Here is a 17,619-nt window from a genome sequence, read left to right on the forward strand (position 1 = left end):
CTTGTAACCATCTGAAACTGTCCATCTGACTGACGTTTGTTGCGTAGGGTTTCCTCCAGAAATTGGTATGATCGTCAAATAGCGTCACTCGTTTTAAATGACCAGCGCTAATTTTTAATATTTTCGTATTGAAAACGTATCGCTTTTGCAAAATAAGGGTGGGACGGCCTGTTTCACTGTCGCGGCCTATTCATACTATTAATCACTTTGGGAAATCCTACTGTAAAAACATAACATTTTAAAATTTTAATTTTTTATATTTTCGTATTGAAAGCGTATTGCTTTTGCAAAATCAGGGTGGGACGGCCTGTTTCAGTGGCGCGGTCTATGCATACTATAAATCACTGTGGGAAATCCTACTGTAAAAACATAAAATGTGTTGTATGTGTTGCCAAAGCTTATTCTTACCTAATTTTTTGCTACTTTCTTTTTTCTCTTCTTTCAACACCAATTATCATTCTTATCACTGAGTAGTCACAAACATTCCCATCAGATGCATTTCAGACAGCCACTCCCATGGGGTCAATAGCCTCCTCACAGTCATACATGCCGCATGTTTCTCCACAAGCACCTATTAATATTCTCACTACATCCATGTCAGTCAGTGATCCTGCTGGACTAGCGGGTACCATTGTGTCCCTCACTCAGCAGCCCCAGCCCCCTGCCACTCCCATGCAGTTCACTGACATCATTCCCCAGGCAGCACCCCATCAAACACAACCTGCCATGATCCCTCAGCAGGCTATTGTTCAACAACAACAGATCGGGATGGATTCCCAGTCCTCCACCCCGCAGCAGCAGCAGCCACAACAGCAAATGGACGCCCAGGCCACTCTGCAAGAACAACAAGTTACCGCGACTCAGCCTCCAATTGAACAGCATCAACAGAGCCTTTCAGCCACAGCTGTCCTGAAAACACACAATGAGCATCAGCAGCAGATCTATGTACCGCAGCCCGTTCCACCTGTCCAGCCAACTCCCCAGCGGCAAGTGTTAGCGACACAAACGGGTATGGAGCAGCTAGCGATGTCGCTACAACAGCCGGGGGAACAGTCTCAAACTTACAATCAGCAACCAACAGTGGATCCGCGCGAGCAGACTGTGATACAACCGCAGCAACTGCAACAGCAGCTTCAGCAAACTTTGTTGCATCAGCAACAGCAAGCTTTACTCATTGACCAGCACGGTACATATATCCAGAAGCAGCTCGACAAGCAGCAGCAGACGAACCTGCTTCAGCAGCAGCAACAGCAGGCTCAACTACAACAGCATCATTTGGAACAGCAGCAAGCGCATGTGCACAAGCAATTGTTGGATCAGCAGCAACAGCAAGCTCATATTCAACAGCAGCAAGATCAGCAGCAACAAGCTCTCGTGCATCAAAATCAGCCGCAGCCGTCGGGATTACAGCATCAGTTAGAGCAACATCAGCAGCAGCATTCCTTTCAGAAACAGCAACAACAACAGTTGTATCAACAAATGGAACAACCCCAAGCTGGAATACAAAATGAACCACTGAAGCAACAGCAGATTGGACAACAGCAGCCGCAACTTGTGCTGCATCAGCAGCCTCAGCAGAATCAACAGCAGATGGAACACCAGCTACAGCAGCAAGCCCTACTGCAACACGTAGAACAGCAGCAAGCCCTGCTCCACCATGTAGAACAGCAGCAGGCTCTGCTACATCATGTAGAACACCAGCAGGCCCTTTTACAACAGCATCTGCAACAGCAGGCAATATTACAACAGCAGCAGCTACAGCAGAAAGCTCAGCTACAACAACAAGAGGAGCAACAAGTGAAACTCCAGCAGCAGATAGAGCAGCAGAAAGCTCTGTTGAAACAACAACTGGAGCAACAGAGACAGCAAGAGATTCTGTTGCAACAACAACAAGCAGAGAGGTTACAGCAACAGGCTTTCCTGCAACAACAAATTCAAGAACAGCAACAACAACAAGCGGCCGTCATTCAACTCCAGCAATTGGAGAAGCAAGAGACTGCCCCCGTTCCGCAAAGTAGCGGTGAGCAGCAAATTCAGCAGAAGGTCACCGATATAAAGAACGCCTGCATCCCTCAATTAAACGCGGCGCAAATTATACATCATAATCCCCTCGCAGGGCAAGAGCAACAGCAGCAAGGCGCGCTGATCCTGCAGCAACAGGCGTACGTTGCTCAGCCTCAGCAACAAGCACCCCCGGTGGAATCGAATATCCAAATTGCAGCTCCGGCCGCCGCCGAAGTGATTCAACACCAAGCTCAAATATTCTCACAGGCTCAGCTTCCCATGGTTATGCCGACTGCACAGATGCCTGTCCAGACATCTGGTGTTATCCCAGCTCACATTCTCACCCAGCAACGGCAAGGCGATGCTCCTCCCAAGAGCCAAGAGCAGATTCCTGTCCAATTCATAGAGCACTCAGCGGCCCCGGCGCCCCAGGCTATGTTCGAGGCCCAAGTCACTCATCCGGCAGACATGATCCAAGTAAAGGCAAATGCCCCTCAAATCCAAACGGTGCCGTTGCAGACGAGCTATCCTGGACCAGCTGCTCCCGCACCAGCCCAAGTGACCGCTCAGCCATTAATCCAGGGTCAGCCCCCGCCGGCAACAGTTAGTCAGTTCCAGCCAACACACAACCAGGCCCCAACTGTTGACATTCAACCGAGTTACTCCGTTAAACAGTATCCACCCGCGACTGTATCCAATCCTAGTCAGATCCAGCTTGAGACTTCCATTCATCAGACCACTCCGATGCCCGGGATCCAGGAACAACCGCAAAGCCATCCCGTCACCCAGGTGCAAGGTCAGGCTGCTGGCCTTTTGACGGCTCAATATGTTCCTCAGCTTAGCCACCAATCTCTGCCATCTTTGCAACAGAATGTAAGTCATGTAATACAAAACCAGCAGCAGCAGCAACCGCTGCAATATCAGCAGGTGATTTTACCCAATTGCTCAGCTGGGAGTGTTGGAACCAAAGCTATCAGTATCAGTTCTGTAATAGATCCTACAAATCTTGTCACATCCCATCATTCTGTGCTGCAGACGGGCCAAGCCAATATTCCTGGACAGACCGCTGTACACACAGGCGCTCCGGTCCAGCAGCAGTCCTTGGGAAGCGGTGCCGACCCTTCCCAGGTTCAGCCCGTTGCCCAGTCCACTTTGCCTCAGTCCGTGGATCAATATCAGTCACAGATACAGCAGCCTCCGCAAGCGCAACAGCCACTACCTTCGCCACCTCCGAAGCAACCGATGCCTTTACAAACACCGTTACCCACGCAGTCCATCCCAACCCCCATCCAGCAACAAGTACCTGTCAAGCAAACCTTGATATCCCTCGATGACGCTCAGCTGACTCCACAGTGTCAGCCGGCATCGAATCTTGCATCCCATCCAGCCGCTGCACATATAGCGCAAATCAATGCTGTCGATCATCAGTCCCACAGCAGAGCTTTGCCTATCTGCATCCATACAGTGGCAGGAACAGCGCCTTCACCGCAACACAAGGCCATGCAACCGCTGCCAGCACACACACACACGCAAACAAGCATTCAGGCCCAAACACACACCCAGACACAGACGCACGTTCAAACACAAGCTCACTCTCACACGCAAACAAACATCGAGACACCTATTCCCGAACAACCTGTTCTTCCCCAAGCTGTATTTCCCGCACATCAAATACCCCCGAGCCCCACTCACACTTCATTCCCTCCATCATCACTACCATCCCTAACATCCCACCATCCTGCTACTCCTGTGCCAGAGCTTCCAACATCTCCACCAGCAGCCCAAGTCGTGTTGCCAGGGCAGGCCGACTTTTTACCTACCTCCCCTCCGCCTGTCACCACACTAGAATTGCTTGATTGTCATGCCCCCAAACTGTCCCAAGCCTCGCTGCAAGACTGTGACATTTCCCTGCTGGGCATTGCTCAGGTACAGGAAGAATGAAAGTTTACTGGCGTGAAAACTAGTTTTGTATTGCTGATATACTGACGGAATGAATGAGAAGAAAGCTAATCTAAATATTTGAAAGCCTTTTTGTTTTTGACATTTACATTGATAGAGTAACATGTTTATCAATACAGATTTGCTTTTAAGAGTAATATCTGATATAGCTTATGTTGCTTTGCTTGCATTTATTTCTGTGTCCATGAGAGGCTATCGGTGTTAATATTCATGTTTTGCTTTCTGTTGCAGGATTGTTCATACCTGTCAAGTACAGAACATCATTCTTCCGCTGGGTACGTTTGACTCCCCGGATCAGGCCTCTTTTAACCAAAAATTTCCCAATTGCCATATGGGGTTTGTCATATTGTAAAATTCTACATGTCTTAATGTCAGACAACAGTAAAGAATCTTATCAATGTATATTTGTCCTATTTGTATGCCATTTCACATATTTGTCTTTTCGTGCAATGTAACATGAATCGGTTCAAGAAATCGGTTAGTTTTTGCTGGTTCAGCTTTTCTTGGCAAGTCCACTGAAGCGCAACCGGTCTTCGAGACAGCCACAAAACGTTACCAGTGTGCAGCCGAGATAAAAATAAAGCTTAATCCAAAATGGGTGTGAAGTACTGTATATGCCAACCCCCCCCAGCCCGCTTTTTTATTTTTAAGAAACTTCAACAACTTTGAGCAACGGCATCGTTTCAGGAGTTCTATGTTGCCAGGAGAAGTTGAGGACAATGTGTCTTTTTTCATTTTCCATTAATCTGCATTTGACGAGAGAAACTGCTTGTTTGCTCAAGAGACGACATCTGTAACTGGACTGACTCACATTAAGCATCACTGCAGATCCTATTTCTCAAATAGTTAAACTGTCAACAGATGAAAGATGGAGGGACTAACTTGATCGGCCTGTTTCGCTTATCTCCATACATTATTTATCTGTATGCGGCCAAATCCTGTTCAAACAATACGAGAGACTGGAAATGAAGACTAGTACATTTGTAGTCCCACAAATGAAACCCTTGTTTTGGAATTCTGCATTTAAATGGAAAATATGATTCTGTTTATTGAACTTACTCCTCAAATCACGTATTACTCACTACTTATCACTCTATACTCTGAAGACAATACAGTAACCACCACCAGAGCTGGTTAGATTTCAGAACAAGACATCAGTTTGTTGTTTGTTTCAAAGGTGTTTTCTCTATTGCATACGATATGGATGCACGATACGATGGATACGATAAAGGTGCGCATAGGTATGCATATTGCATACCTTTTTCATTTACGAGTCAAGGTTATGAACTGAAGGGCCCTTATTTTTCCACCCACAGGTCTGTTCCAACTAACGGGGAAGACACTCTTCAGTTTTTGGCCAATGGGAATTTAGAAAAGTTAAAGAATCAGAGGAGACCCTCCTGTCAGAAGCCTGAAAAATTTTCACATCAGTTTCAACTGAGCATGCTCCAGGTGAGCATGCAGCAGCCATAAAAAGGCAACACTGCCACAAAGACGTTTAAAAAAAAAAAATCAGTACAGTACAGCTCACTGTCATTTATGCTGTTTTCCCAGGTTTCTGGCAGTGGGGACAATATGGTGGAATGTCAGTTAGAGACCCATAGCAACAAGATGGTGACTTTTAAATTTGACATTGAAGGTGATGCACCGGAAGATATAGCAGACTACATGGTATACTGTTTATATATTTCCAAAATATGCATCACTTGATGGAAATATATATTTTTGTGCCAACTTGGTTGCGCTTTGTTTGCAGGTCGAGGAGGTCTTTGTTCTTGATGTAGAGAAAGAAATGTTTGTGGAGGAGCTTAGAGCCATAGTTAAGAAAGCCCAGGAAATCCTTCAAACACATTCACAGGTGTGTTGAGTGGTTTGTCCCGATGTATCTCATCTGCTCTCTCACGTTACGCATTTGACTTTCAGTCTTTTATTTCCCTTTTAGACGGGATCTACTGATCAATTGCACGTGAGCACTCCCACCAGCTCGACGGGTGAGTTTACGGCCTCCTCTCCGCTTATCTTAGAAGTGCAGCGAGATGGAACCCGTATGTTATGACGTGTTTTATGTGATTTTGTTAGGGGACTCGGTGCCACATTCCTCCCCAGTGGGTCGCTGGCGCTTCTTTATCAACCAGACCATCCGTCACAGAGACTCTCTTTCTAGTCAGGGAGCAGCTACAACGCCATCCACTGTAGAGACAAGAATTCCTCAGTCACCTAAGACAGAAAAAGGTGATTATATCACATTGCAATTCCTATGATTACTATTTTTTGGGCTTGCAGCATGACAGTGACTGACTCCGAATTCTACTCTGCAATTGTAGAAAGTGAAGAATACAAGAGTCTGGAAACCATCCCTGGAGTTTTTTCTCCTCCCTGCCCCTCTCTGTCTACCATGTCGTCCCCTGTCTCCTCCGTCTCAGCTCCTGCCTCAATTGCCATCACCGCTCCTGCTGCTCACACCGCGACACCCGAAAGCGTCTTTGCACAAGTCTCGAGTCTCGAATCCACTGCCTCCACCGCCACGTCGGTCAGCCTTGAACTGCCAGTCGTCGCTGCAACTTCTTTCGACCAGATTCCCATTACTTCCTCATCCATACCGATGCCGGCGGCTGTCAACCTTCCCACTTTACCCACCGCTCCCGCTGTTGTTTCGCCCACATCCGCTGCCATTCTGCCCGATGTTATCACTTCTCCCGGAAACAGTGGCTCCTCCGCTGTAGATCAAAGTGTAAGGGATGCAGTTATTTCTGCACCAAAGCCATATGTGTCCACGGGGGACCAGTCGTTGTCTTTCCATTCCCCTCCGTCTGCCGCTGCATTGACATCATCTGCAGTAAATCAAGTTGATATGGAGCAGCAGCATGCGATCACCCAAGTGGCCCAACCAGCTCCGCAACCACTGCAGTCCCAGACACAATTTCAACCTGGACTGCAGCAGCAGCAGTTTTCAATAACCCAACAACTACAGGCGGCACAGCTAGAACAACAGGAAGAAGAGAAACCGCTGTCAACAATGCAGCCACAACAACAGCAGTCGCAAGCTCAAGTCTATCAAGAACAACTTCAGCTGCAACAGTCTCTCCAGCAGCTGCAGCAGCAGCAGCTCATACATAACAAAATCCCAGCTCCACAAGAGTTATTACAACAGTCTCTGCCTCTGCAGCAGTTTTTGCCACCACTTCACATACAGCAAACCCAACAACCCATTGTTCAACAACAAACGCCGCAGTTCACGCCGCAGTTTGCGCCGCAGTTTGTGCAGCAGTCTCACTTACACCAACTGCAGCCGCAGGTTATGGCACCCCAAGCTGCTATCGTAGCCCAACAGCCGGTCCACATTGATCAACAACAGCAACAGCAAATGAATATGCCCCAGACGTTACAGTTACAACAACAGCAGCCGCAGCCGTTTATGGGTTCTATGGCTTTTAAGCCGGATCAAAATCAAATCCTGCCCTTATCAGTCAGTCAACATTTTTTTCAGCAACAGGCTCAGCTAAGCACTAGCTCTTTAGCGCAGCATCAGATTCCGCAACAACTGCAAATCCCGCCTGAATTGGCACAACAAAATGTTCATTCAAAGCAGGTGCCGCAGACCGAATTGCAGCAGGATGTAGTCAAAGCGATGGACGCGCCCCAGAAACAACATCAGTTTCCGATGCAGAAACAGTCCTCTTTACAACAGTCGGAGTCCGAGGTGTCAACGGGAGAGACGAGTGTCACGGAAGACACCGGCAGTTATGCTGTCCAATATCAGATGTCCTCTGACTCTTCCCTTCCGCCTCTTCATTTGGCTACCACTGAACCCTCCTTACCCCCTCTCTCCCACACAATGACACCATCTCCTGCTCAGCCTTCCTCTGTGGCTGAGTCAGACAGCGAAGGTCCTCCCAAAATAGATTTTGTTGACAACCGGATAAAGACGCTGGATGAAAAGCTAAGGAACTTGTTATATCAAGAGTACAGCGGCGGCGCGGCGCAGGGTGGAGGAGCTGCTTCTGCCCCAACCTCGGCATCAGCCGCCTCCACGTCAGCAGGCGGCGACGAGTCGTCTGAACCGCAGTCGATCCAACCTTCGTGTTTTCCCCCGCCCGCCTCCTGCTCCGATACGTCCCCCCATTCCTCGTCCTCCACAACCTCCTCTACCACCTCCCGTTCTTCCTCCTCCTCCTCTGACCCTGAGCGGGACGGAGGACCAGAGGAAGCTTCCTCAGAAGTACCTAACTCAGTGGAGCTTGGCGTGGTGGAGCAGCAGCCCGACACAACTGTCCCCTCAACCTCTTCCACGCCTGCTTCCGTGTCACTTCCCAACCAAGATAACTCAGCTGGGCCTCACCGTCCACCTGTACCAGGAGAACCAACTATTCTTGTGAGTAGCTCTGTAAGGTTTGGATTTGACAAAAATCTCAGAAAATGTAATATTTTGGCAGATTTTGCAAATATCGCTCGATAATATCATTTTTCTCATGCCATATTTGATATGCTGAAAGGTTTGAATGCCTATCCGTGGAACCCATCTAACCTCTACCTCAGCGGCTTTCAATTATCTAAACTGTTATAGGCTTTGCCGTCACACTCTGACATCAGTACCACCGGAGATGCATCATGGCCCCCCGGTCAGCAGCCGATCCCACTCCGGCACGGACAGCAGCACCACAATGCAGGAGGTGGATATTTTGGCCTAAACCTGACATGTCCTAGTATCAGAAATCCTGTTAGCAAGAAATCCTGGACTCGCAAATTCAAAAACTGGGCATGCAAACTGCGCCACTCCGCCAGCTTGTTCAAGAAGCCCAGAGTCCAGCAAGGTAGCGTCCTTTTAGGGAGAGAGAGAGAGAGAGAGAGAGAGAGAGAGAGAGAGAGAGAGAGATTGTGGAATGTTGAGCATGGGCGTACATCTAATATCTAGTCCTAGTTATAACATAGAAAAATAACTTTCTGAACTTTCAGAAGTAAAAAGTGTTTGTCTGTTATTTAATGCTAAATAAGCGTGTGTTTTTTTTCTATCATTTTATGTGACTGTTGTATAGTATCCATGTAATATCATGATTAACATCCTTACATCATTACCTATATTATTGTTTTTTTTCCTGAATTTCTTTGTACTAAATTCCATTTTCTTGGCAATCTTTCCTTTTGCATGGGTTACTCACCCAAGTGGCGTGAACAGTGGAGAATAGAGGAGGGTGGGAGATTGGCACATTGTAGGAAGAGGTTGACATCAGAAATCTGATGCCCATCCCAGTGCCGATGAGCTCTGGAGTAAAACCTGTTCCCGTGCCCCAGGATATATCTCTGCATATGACACGCCCCCCCATGTCTGCCCCAAGTCTGCAGGCACTGTCAACAGCAACCATCGCACCTCACCTCCACCTGCTGGTTCTGTGTAGACAGCACATTGCAGCTCACATCACAACACTCAGAAGATAGATATCAATTTTCAGAGCGAATAAAATAGAGATTTTTGTATTGCCTTATGGGGAGCGGTAACACTCCATGGCACCTCCTTTTCTTCTTATACCCATAAAATCGACAGGATTTTGCCCAGAGTAATGTATATCCAGATTTAAGTGGAACTTTTAATTCCCATTGTATTCAATGGAAATCAGTTAGGCAGTGCAAGCTACTTTCAGGTTCTCTTGCATTTTAATTGGGCGTTTCATATGGCTCAACTTGACAACACAGTACCATGGCCATCCTGCATGTACTTGGATTAAATATGTGTAACATTAGATCCCTTTGTTGAAAGTGCACATTGCTTGAGCATGCTTGTCTTATTCCACACATGTAGAGCATCATTATCTGTAAGTACCACCTATAGTAGGCTGCATATATTTTGGTTTTCCATGTTGCTGTGAATGTACCGTGCATGCACACTTTGTTTACTTTGTGATCAGTAATATCATACATCGATATCATTGTAGATCTGACCACGGATATTAATGTGATATTGTGCTTTATGTTTATGTTGAGTGGGACAGTGATGAGACCTGTGAGAATGAGAGTGTGGATGTTTGGGTGCGTGGGTGGCTGGGCGGGTGGGGTTACACTGTTGTCAACATTCAACTTTCATTCAATATTATGTTTTTATTTTCTGTCCCCGCAATAATACTGCTTTCAATAATACAATGCATTCCAACCCCTCCCCACACAACCACAATATGTCTTAATTTCAAGCATGGTCTTCACTTACAAACTACATCTGTTTACTTCATTGTATGATTTATTATTGTGATAAAAGTGCCACAGAAATACACGTTTTCACATTTCAAAGACCAGCATGCAAGCCATGTAAGTCAAAAAATTCATGTACGATATTGATGACTTTTTTTTTGTCTTCGCCCCATGTCTGTCTGTCTGTCCGTCCGTCTGTCCGTCTGTCTGTCTGTCTGTCTGTCTGCATCCATTTTTCTCTCTGTCATATGAATTTTCTGTTTCTGTTGCTTTTCTGCGTCTATCATCATGTTCGTGCTTTTTACATTTCTGTCTCTGTGTGCTTGTCTGCCGGTCCTTGTCTTCCCTTTCTGTTTTCATCCCTGTCTCTCTCTTAGAAGGACGCTCCAGCAGTCAAGCCCGTAGGGAAGAGAAGGAGGCGACCCCGGTTTATCCACCTCAGTCACGTAAAGGGCGATTTCAAGTACGTGGAGTGGTGTTGGTTTTAACTTTTCCTCTTAACAACTCTTTGACACTTAAGATTGCAACAGCCCACCTTAAATTCCTAAAACGCTACCCATAACAAGCGCCCAAGATTCCATCATTTCCTCTATGTTTTCAAAATCATAAACTGATAACATCTTTGTAAATATGACCCCGCAGCAGTCCATTTGAAAGGACTAATATGAAAAATTGGTAAAGCAGCAAATGTAAGGAATTTAGTGCAAATAATAAGTTGACAACTCTGGCTCTTGACTTGAGAAATGCACAAATTCAACATGAAATTATTTTCTGGATATAAATATTCTATGACATATAGCACAATCACCCCATTTTAATGGAAAATGATGTTTTTATGATGGCCTTCAATGAGGTTCTGATCCTTTAGATATCAGTAATCTAACCTTCATTGCTGTTTTGACAAGAAGAAACAGAGCAAATGGCCTCTATGTCAACAGGTGACCCCAGTCCCCCAGTCCTGTCCCCCGAAGGATGCGCCCTCGGGTCACGGTGGCACTCACAGGAAAGTGGGACGTTTCTCTGTAACCCAGGCTGAAACAAGAAAAGAGGACAGGCTAACCGACAGCTCCCCGGTGTCGCCCGATTTGGTAAGGGAGAGAAGGAGATCTCGCCCAAAAGAAGGAGACAAGGAAGAAAGCAAGAGGACCCCGACCATGTGTCATTCGACTCGGGGTCTCGGGCACAGCCACTCGCCCTTTGGAAGCAGTGACGATGATGACGGCGATGAGAGCGAGCTGGAGGATGAGGACTTGAGAAGGGAACTGCACAAACTCAGAGAAAAGTAAGTCACTGCACTCGACTGGAAGGGTCAGAGCACGATGTTCTTCCCGAGGAGACTGAAGTCGTTTGGCGTCTGTAGCGGGCTCCTCAAGACCTTCTACCAGTCTATGGTAGCCAGTGCACTCTTCTTGGCTATCGTGTGCCAGTGGGGCAGTGCCAGGACTGGTGAGGTCAACAGGCTCAACAAGCTAGTGAGGAAAGTCCCGCTCGGTGGTGGGACTGAACCTGAACCATCTCCGATCGGTGGCAGTGGGGAGGGTGAAGGACAAACTGGGAGCTATCCTGGACGATCCTTCTCGCCCCCTGCACGGAGAGCTGTGGCTGATGGGCAGCTCTTTCAGCCGACGGTTCACCCCACCCCGGTCCACAACTGACGCTCCTTTGTGGCCACGGCCATCAGACTGTATAACTGCAGTCTGGACGGCACACAACTCTGAGCGGCCCGAGGCGCATTTGTGCTGCTTCCACAACCTCACTACCTCAACTACCCCATTCACATGTCATGCTCTCACTCTGTTGTCCTATATTTATCCTATTTTTGTTTATTTATTTTATTTTTTCATTGCTATTGTCACCCTTGTTAGTTGCCGTTTAGTTTTGATTGTTTGTTTTCACCCTTATTGTCTTTAGTTTTTCATTCTGTTCATTCTTATCCTTGATGTTGCTGCTGTTGTTGTTCTCTCTGTTGTGTATTTATTTGCGGATGTCTTTTGCTTTTTCTAATTCCTTCTAATTGTCTCTCTATTTATATTTATATTCATTGAGACTTATAACTGTTACGTTGCTGTGACAAAAGAATTTCCCCTATGGGGATCACTAAAGTTTATTTTATCTTATCTTATCTTATCTTATCTTATCTTATCTTATCTTATCTTATCTTATCTTATCTTATAAGAATAAGAAAAAGAACAACTTTATTTATCCCGAAGGAAATTGTTGTGCCAGAGTTTCAAGTAAAACATAACAATAATAGATAATAGTAGGAAGGAGGAGAATAAGAAATACAATAAAATATAAAGAGTCAAAGTTGAGGCTATCAAGTGTTTTAAGGTCGTAAAAAGCACAAAGATTTGAATATCTGAAGGAAGAGGAATTAAAAAGTCTGATAGCCTCAGGTAGGAAAGACCTCCTGTGGCGTTCAGTGGAGCTCTTTGGTGGTATCAATCTATAACTTATCTTATCTTATCTTATCTTATCTTATCTTATCTTATCTTATCTTATCAGAAAGATTATGTTTGTGTAGCATTTAAGATAAAATGAAGTCATGCATATGCAATCGTGAGTGAGTTAAGAAGAACCTCTCACTTTGTTTTGAATTTTCTCGGTTACAGGCACATCAAGGAAGTGGTTTCACTTCAGGCCCAACAGAACAGAGAACTGCAGGAGCTGTACAGACAGCTCCGTTCCCTCAAAGACCAACGGCAGAGTCTGCCTGCCTCCCTTTCTCGAACTCCTCCTCTTCCAACAGCGCTCCCCGTACTCTCCCCTCGCCGGCCCAGGCCCGCCAAGATCAAGCTTCGACCCCGGCCTCACTCTCACATGGATAACAACGGTGTCACTCACTCTGGTACGGTTTCGGTAATCCCTTCTGTTCCTTCGCAGCTCTGTTTGAACTGGTGTAAACTGTTCATTGCACTCCTTGTATAGGAATTCAGCAGTCAAGTAGTTTTTCAGGCAGTGAACAGAGTAGACAGTGCAACCCAGAGCACCACGCCACACTGCCTGCTAAAAGAGGTACAATTTGTCCTAAAAGTGACAATTCAAGGCGGGATTTAGTCGCCACCGGTATTCACTCTCCAATTTTTTCCACAGATCAAAGTCCTATAAGAAAAAGCACATTCACTGATGATCTGCACAAACTGGTTGATAATTGGACCAAGGAGACGGTGGGATCCACGCCACCCAAACCCTCGCTAAATCAAATCAAGCAGATTCAGCAAGTGCAGGACTTGGCAGGCTGGAGCCAGACGACGGAGGTGGGTGGGATCGCAAACCCTTGCGTCGTTTTCTTTCCTTTTTAAAACAATGGAATAAAAGCCAAACGCAAAGTCGTGGTTTGTTACCAAAGTGACGTTGGCGGTCCGTTGTTACGCTTACTCATTTGAATTGGCCAGGCTAAAGATACGGCTACAATGACGTACAATCTTACATGTTCCTCGCTTGCAAGACAAAAAAACCAAAGGAGCGAATTGTGGTTTTCCCTCAGGCTCCACAAGGATGGTTTCCAGTGACGCCACTGAACCCCCAGGCACCTTCGACTCCTGCCAACGTGCCTGCGGCAGGCCCCTCCCATTACTCGGGCGGTGGGAGCCTGCCTACCGTGCACTCTCCGGGACCCCCTCCGCAATCCCACATGGCTCAAGTGCCACAGTTGCAGCCCAGTTTACACCTCCATCAGACTCACCCCCTCCAGCAGATGAGCTATCAGCAGTCAGCACTTTGCCAGCAGATACAACAGCCCCGGGTGCAAACCCCCATACAGTCTCAATCACTACCACAGACACAACCCATTGCCCAGCTGCCCCAGTCTCCACCTCAAAGTCAACCGCTGCTGCCTTCCCAATTGCCCACATCTCCTGTGGCTGTGTCTCTGCAAACTAGCAGTGGTACAACTGCACCAATGGATAGTAGTGTTGCTACTGGGGGGACGTTTTGCTCCTGTTCTTCCTCAGCTTGTACCTGCTCCTCCTCTTGCTCAACTGCTGCTTTACCTGCCAGTGCCAAAATTCACCCGACACCCCCCACCTCTACACTTCCCCTTGGACAGAAGTGAGACCAAGATGAAGTCTGAGGATGTCGTGAAGGTGTAGGAAATGGTAATACAAGTTATAGCAGAAAGGAAATGAACGAGAGGCGTTTGGAGTGTTAGTTCAGTGTATGCGTGAAAGTGTTCCGACTGCGAGGATTTTTCAGTACGGATTCCAGTGCACGTCTGAATGAGATGGGGAGTGAATGTGAGAAATGACAGATTCTAGTATGTACAGACAGAGGGTATTAAGGAACACCGCCCCTGAGGTTTATGAATAATGCCATGTTTAAGTGTTGAGATGTACAAGTTCATTAATGTACGTGTATGTGTGTGTGTGTGTGTGTGTGTGTGTGTGTGTGTGTGTGTGTGTGTGTGCGCGCGCGCGCGCACGCATGTGGCTGTATGAGTGTGTGTGTTTGAGTCCGCTAACCTGCATTTGTGAGTGTGGGTGGGTATTTATGGCTTTTTCGTAGTACATATCCTTGATTTCTTTTGACAAATATTACCATCGGTGTTTTTCGTTCATCATCATCGGAGTTGGACCTAAACTCTCCCCAAGAAGAGATTAGAGGGATAAAATATTTACCAGTATTTTGGCATTATTTGTTTTCATTTGTCCACACAGTGAAAGGACTGTCAATTTTTAAAAGTGCAATTAGTAATGATCATCTAAATTGATCAGCATGTATTGTATTGGTTTGTTTGTAAGTCATAAAATATTTTTGTAGAAGCACGTTGATGAAAATCAGATGCTTAGATCTTTTCATGATCTTTTAAAACTCGGCTTACAGCACAAGCTGTTTTAACAGGCAGTGAAAGAACACAATCAAAAGTTGGAGCATGACACGATAGAGTAATCTGGCCAATACACAGACTGTGTGAAACCATGAGAGATGTGACAGAAAATCTTGATTCTTGTGTAGCTTGCAAAATATGTTACAAATCCCGCCGCCTCTTAAGTGGCAAATGAGACACTGTCAGACGCCCCAAAAAATGTCAATCTGGTGAAACGTGATTTTAATCAAGGTAGAAAATAACCTTTTTTCTTGAGTCTGAAGGGCTGATAGGGTACCTTACTACCAGCCTCTGACTACCCACACCTTAAACCCATATTTTCAAGAATCGAGTATGATCACATATCCATGGCTGTTACTTTACTTCCTGTACTACCGCAGTATTTTGTTGCTATGGTGTCATGTGAATTGTGATGGAGAGGCTTCCCACATGGCTTGGACACCTGCGTTTGTGTTCCAGAATTTTCAAGTCTTATCGGAGACATGGTGGCTCCATCTTTATATGCAGTCCATTGGCCGGCATCATTATGACAATGCGAAATGTGATGTTGCCTTGTCGTGCACCAGTGCAGCATGTACATGTTTGTATCATTTTAGGTTCAACTCTCTTGAAATAGAAACAGCCTGACTCACCATGAGTGATGGAATATAAATTCAAAAGACTTCTTCATATACTGGTGAACTGAAATATGCCGTAAACGTTCAGTGAATAACTGGCTGTACTCAGCCCAACACAGCATGACCTTATAATAAACTTGACTTCCTCAAGTGCAAGCTGCTTTCACTTGATGTACATTTTCAATTACCAAGCTAATACATCCGTATTACGTAAATGGATCTACTTCTGTAGAATATGTTCTCAAAGTAGACATATTTGCATTCGATTAAAGCACCACATATCAACAATATCTTGGAAAGAATTGCTAATTGATAATGGACTGGCGAAATCAGATGGGTTATTCTCATATTGCCTTTTTGCAAATTCTGCATTTTTGAGTGTGTGAGTGTAAATTTCTTCTGTTTGACACAACTTTGTAATAGTCATGCAGTATATAGCATTTTTAAGTTGCAAAACCAGTTTCTTTCATTTAAAACAGCCTCTGAAATACTATTGTACCCTGCTAAAATTGTTTACTCTGCCTACATCTTTGGCTTGTTTACCCAAGAGACAAAGCAAATGAAATCATTAACCATTTACTCATTACCGGTTTGATGTCCAACAATGCTGTGAGATCTTCCATTTTGACTTTTTTTTTTTTTCCTTGAGGATGACGAACAAATTCTTTATTTCATTTGTAAATCTTCTAGTCTCTGACCGCAGGCTGTCAGTGTGAATCCATGTGTTTTAAGAAAAAAAAACAACAACTTTGGGCTATACCGTGCTATCATTATGCACACCCGCTGAAGTTTTACATAAACTAAATGTGCTCCATTCCTCCGTTTTAATTAACTCACACATTTTCCATCAATGGCCAGGTCATTCAACACACAAAAGAAACAAAACTGAAATCAAAAAGTGTTTCTGGAAAATGTTCCGGTTTTTACAGACTGCTATATGTTAGTCAAGGCCTTTAAAAGGTGAATGGTGAAGGAGCAATAGTTGGTGCTTAAGGGTATGGTTGTTCACAAATGGCAACTGCATAATCTAGAATATAACAATGGTTTCCTGTATTTGTTGCTTTTCAACCTACATTTTCACAAAGATGTAGTACATTTTTAGTGAAGGTGAGATTCTTTGCTGTCATGTCTGATACTAACATGTTGACCGCACAGTACAGCTTGATTATCATGTTTCATGATCTGGAGCTGGCTTTGTCCTTGAAGTGTTACCAAAATGTTATCTAAAAGATAAAGATTATTTTTGTATTTTAAAAATGGGGTTGTACAAAATTGTAAAATTTTGTTCTCATCATTATAAATCAGAGGTTATTTGAAACTAGAAACCACTGGTTTTCATCCCTGTTTACACGGGACTCCCCTTCTTTAAAATACCTCTCAAAGTCCTGACAGGCCAGGGCCACTTAAGTCAAAGAGCATTTGGTCCTTCTTTGCATTTTTTCTGAGTCATAACAGACTAGTGTAATCAAACCTTACTTATAGACTGCAAGTCAGTTTAAAAAGAAAAAAGAAAGACAGAAAGAAAAAAAAGTTACAAGTGAGTAACAAAAATCTGGGGAGTCCCCGAAAGGCATGACTGAGAACCACTGATAAAAAAAAGACATTTGGACAGAGCAACCTAGAAATATAAAGTATGTTGCTGGTGACTTAGCCTCTGTAAATTGTAACTAATTCAACTGTTGATTTTATTTATGTTTTATAACTAATCATAATAAATGATGTCAAACATCATTGTGACACTGTGTGTTTTTATACTGTATACACTTAGCGACGGGATGCTCATGGCATGGTGATCTTTGTAATCAATGGAAAAGGTTGATTGCTGCAGTGTTTGCACAGCTCTGCGACGTTTTGATAAGGATTAAATACATACACGGAAGCCGCTATGACAAAGATATTAACAAACTGTTTTAATTTGTTTTTGATAATGTGTGGGGGCCCATCCAAGGTTGGCATTTCACAATGGAAACACCAGGCAGTTCCCATTTTGTTTGAAATATGGAAATATCTTATTGTGGTACTTTTAATTATGTATTG

General features: G+C 45.0%; 1 protein-coding gene across 5 annotated transcripts in view; it reads left to right on the top strand.

The window, feature by feature from the left end:
• The window catches only part of wnk3 (WNK lysine deficient protein kinase 3), a 40,343-nt gene extending 23,231 nt beyond the window's left edge, over positions 1-17,112 (top strand). For 2 of the 5 annotated variants that reach the window (XM_086141635.1, XM_086141637.1), the window contains exons 11-25: positions 475-3,930; positions 4,195-4,238; positions 5,280-5,415; positions 5,518-5,634; positions 5,720-5,821; positions 5,906-5,954; positions 6,043-6,195; positions 6,288-8,335; positions 8,528-8,774; positions 10,518-10,603; positions 11,079-11,422; positions 12,753-12,988; positions 13,069-13,155; positions 13,234-13,397; positions 13,628-17,112. In XM_086141635.1, the coding sequence (XP_085997761.1) occupies positions 475-3,930; positions 4,195-4,238; positions 5,280-5,415; positions 5,518-5,634; positions 5,720-5,821; positions 5,906-5,954; positions 6,043-6,195; positions 6,288-8,335; positions 8,528-8,774; positions 10,518-10,603; positions 11,079-11,422; positions 12,753-12,988; positions 13,069-13,155; positions 13,234-13,397; positions 13,628-14,194 (7,836 nt within the window). In that variant the 3' untranslated portion in view covers positions 14,195-17,112. The remainder of the gene's footprint in view (positions 1-474; positions 3,931-4,194; positions 4,239-5,279; positions 5,416-5,517; positions 5,635-5,719; positions 5,822-5,905; positions 5,955-6,042; positions 6,196-6,287; positions 8,336-8,527; positions 8,775-10,517; positions 10,604-11,078; positions 11,423-12,752; positions 12,989-13,068; positions 13,156-13,233; positions 13,398-13,627) is intronic. The other 3 variants (XM_086141638.1, XM_086141639.1, XM_086141640.1) reach the window with 3 other exon arrangements.
• Positions 17,113-17,619: the final 507 nt, after the last annotated feature.

This window comes from Fistularia commersonii, chromosome 34 (genome assembly GCF_037954325.1).
Source record: "Fistularia commersonii isolate RoL2024-O1a breed Wild chromosome 34, RoL_Fcom_v1.0, whole genome shotgun sequence".
Lineage (NCBI taxonomy): Eukaryota > Metazoa > Chordata > Actinopteri > Syngnathiformes > Fistulariidae > Fistularia > Fistularia commersonii.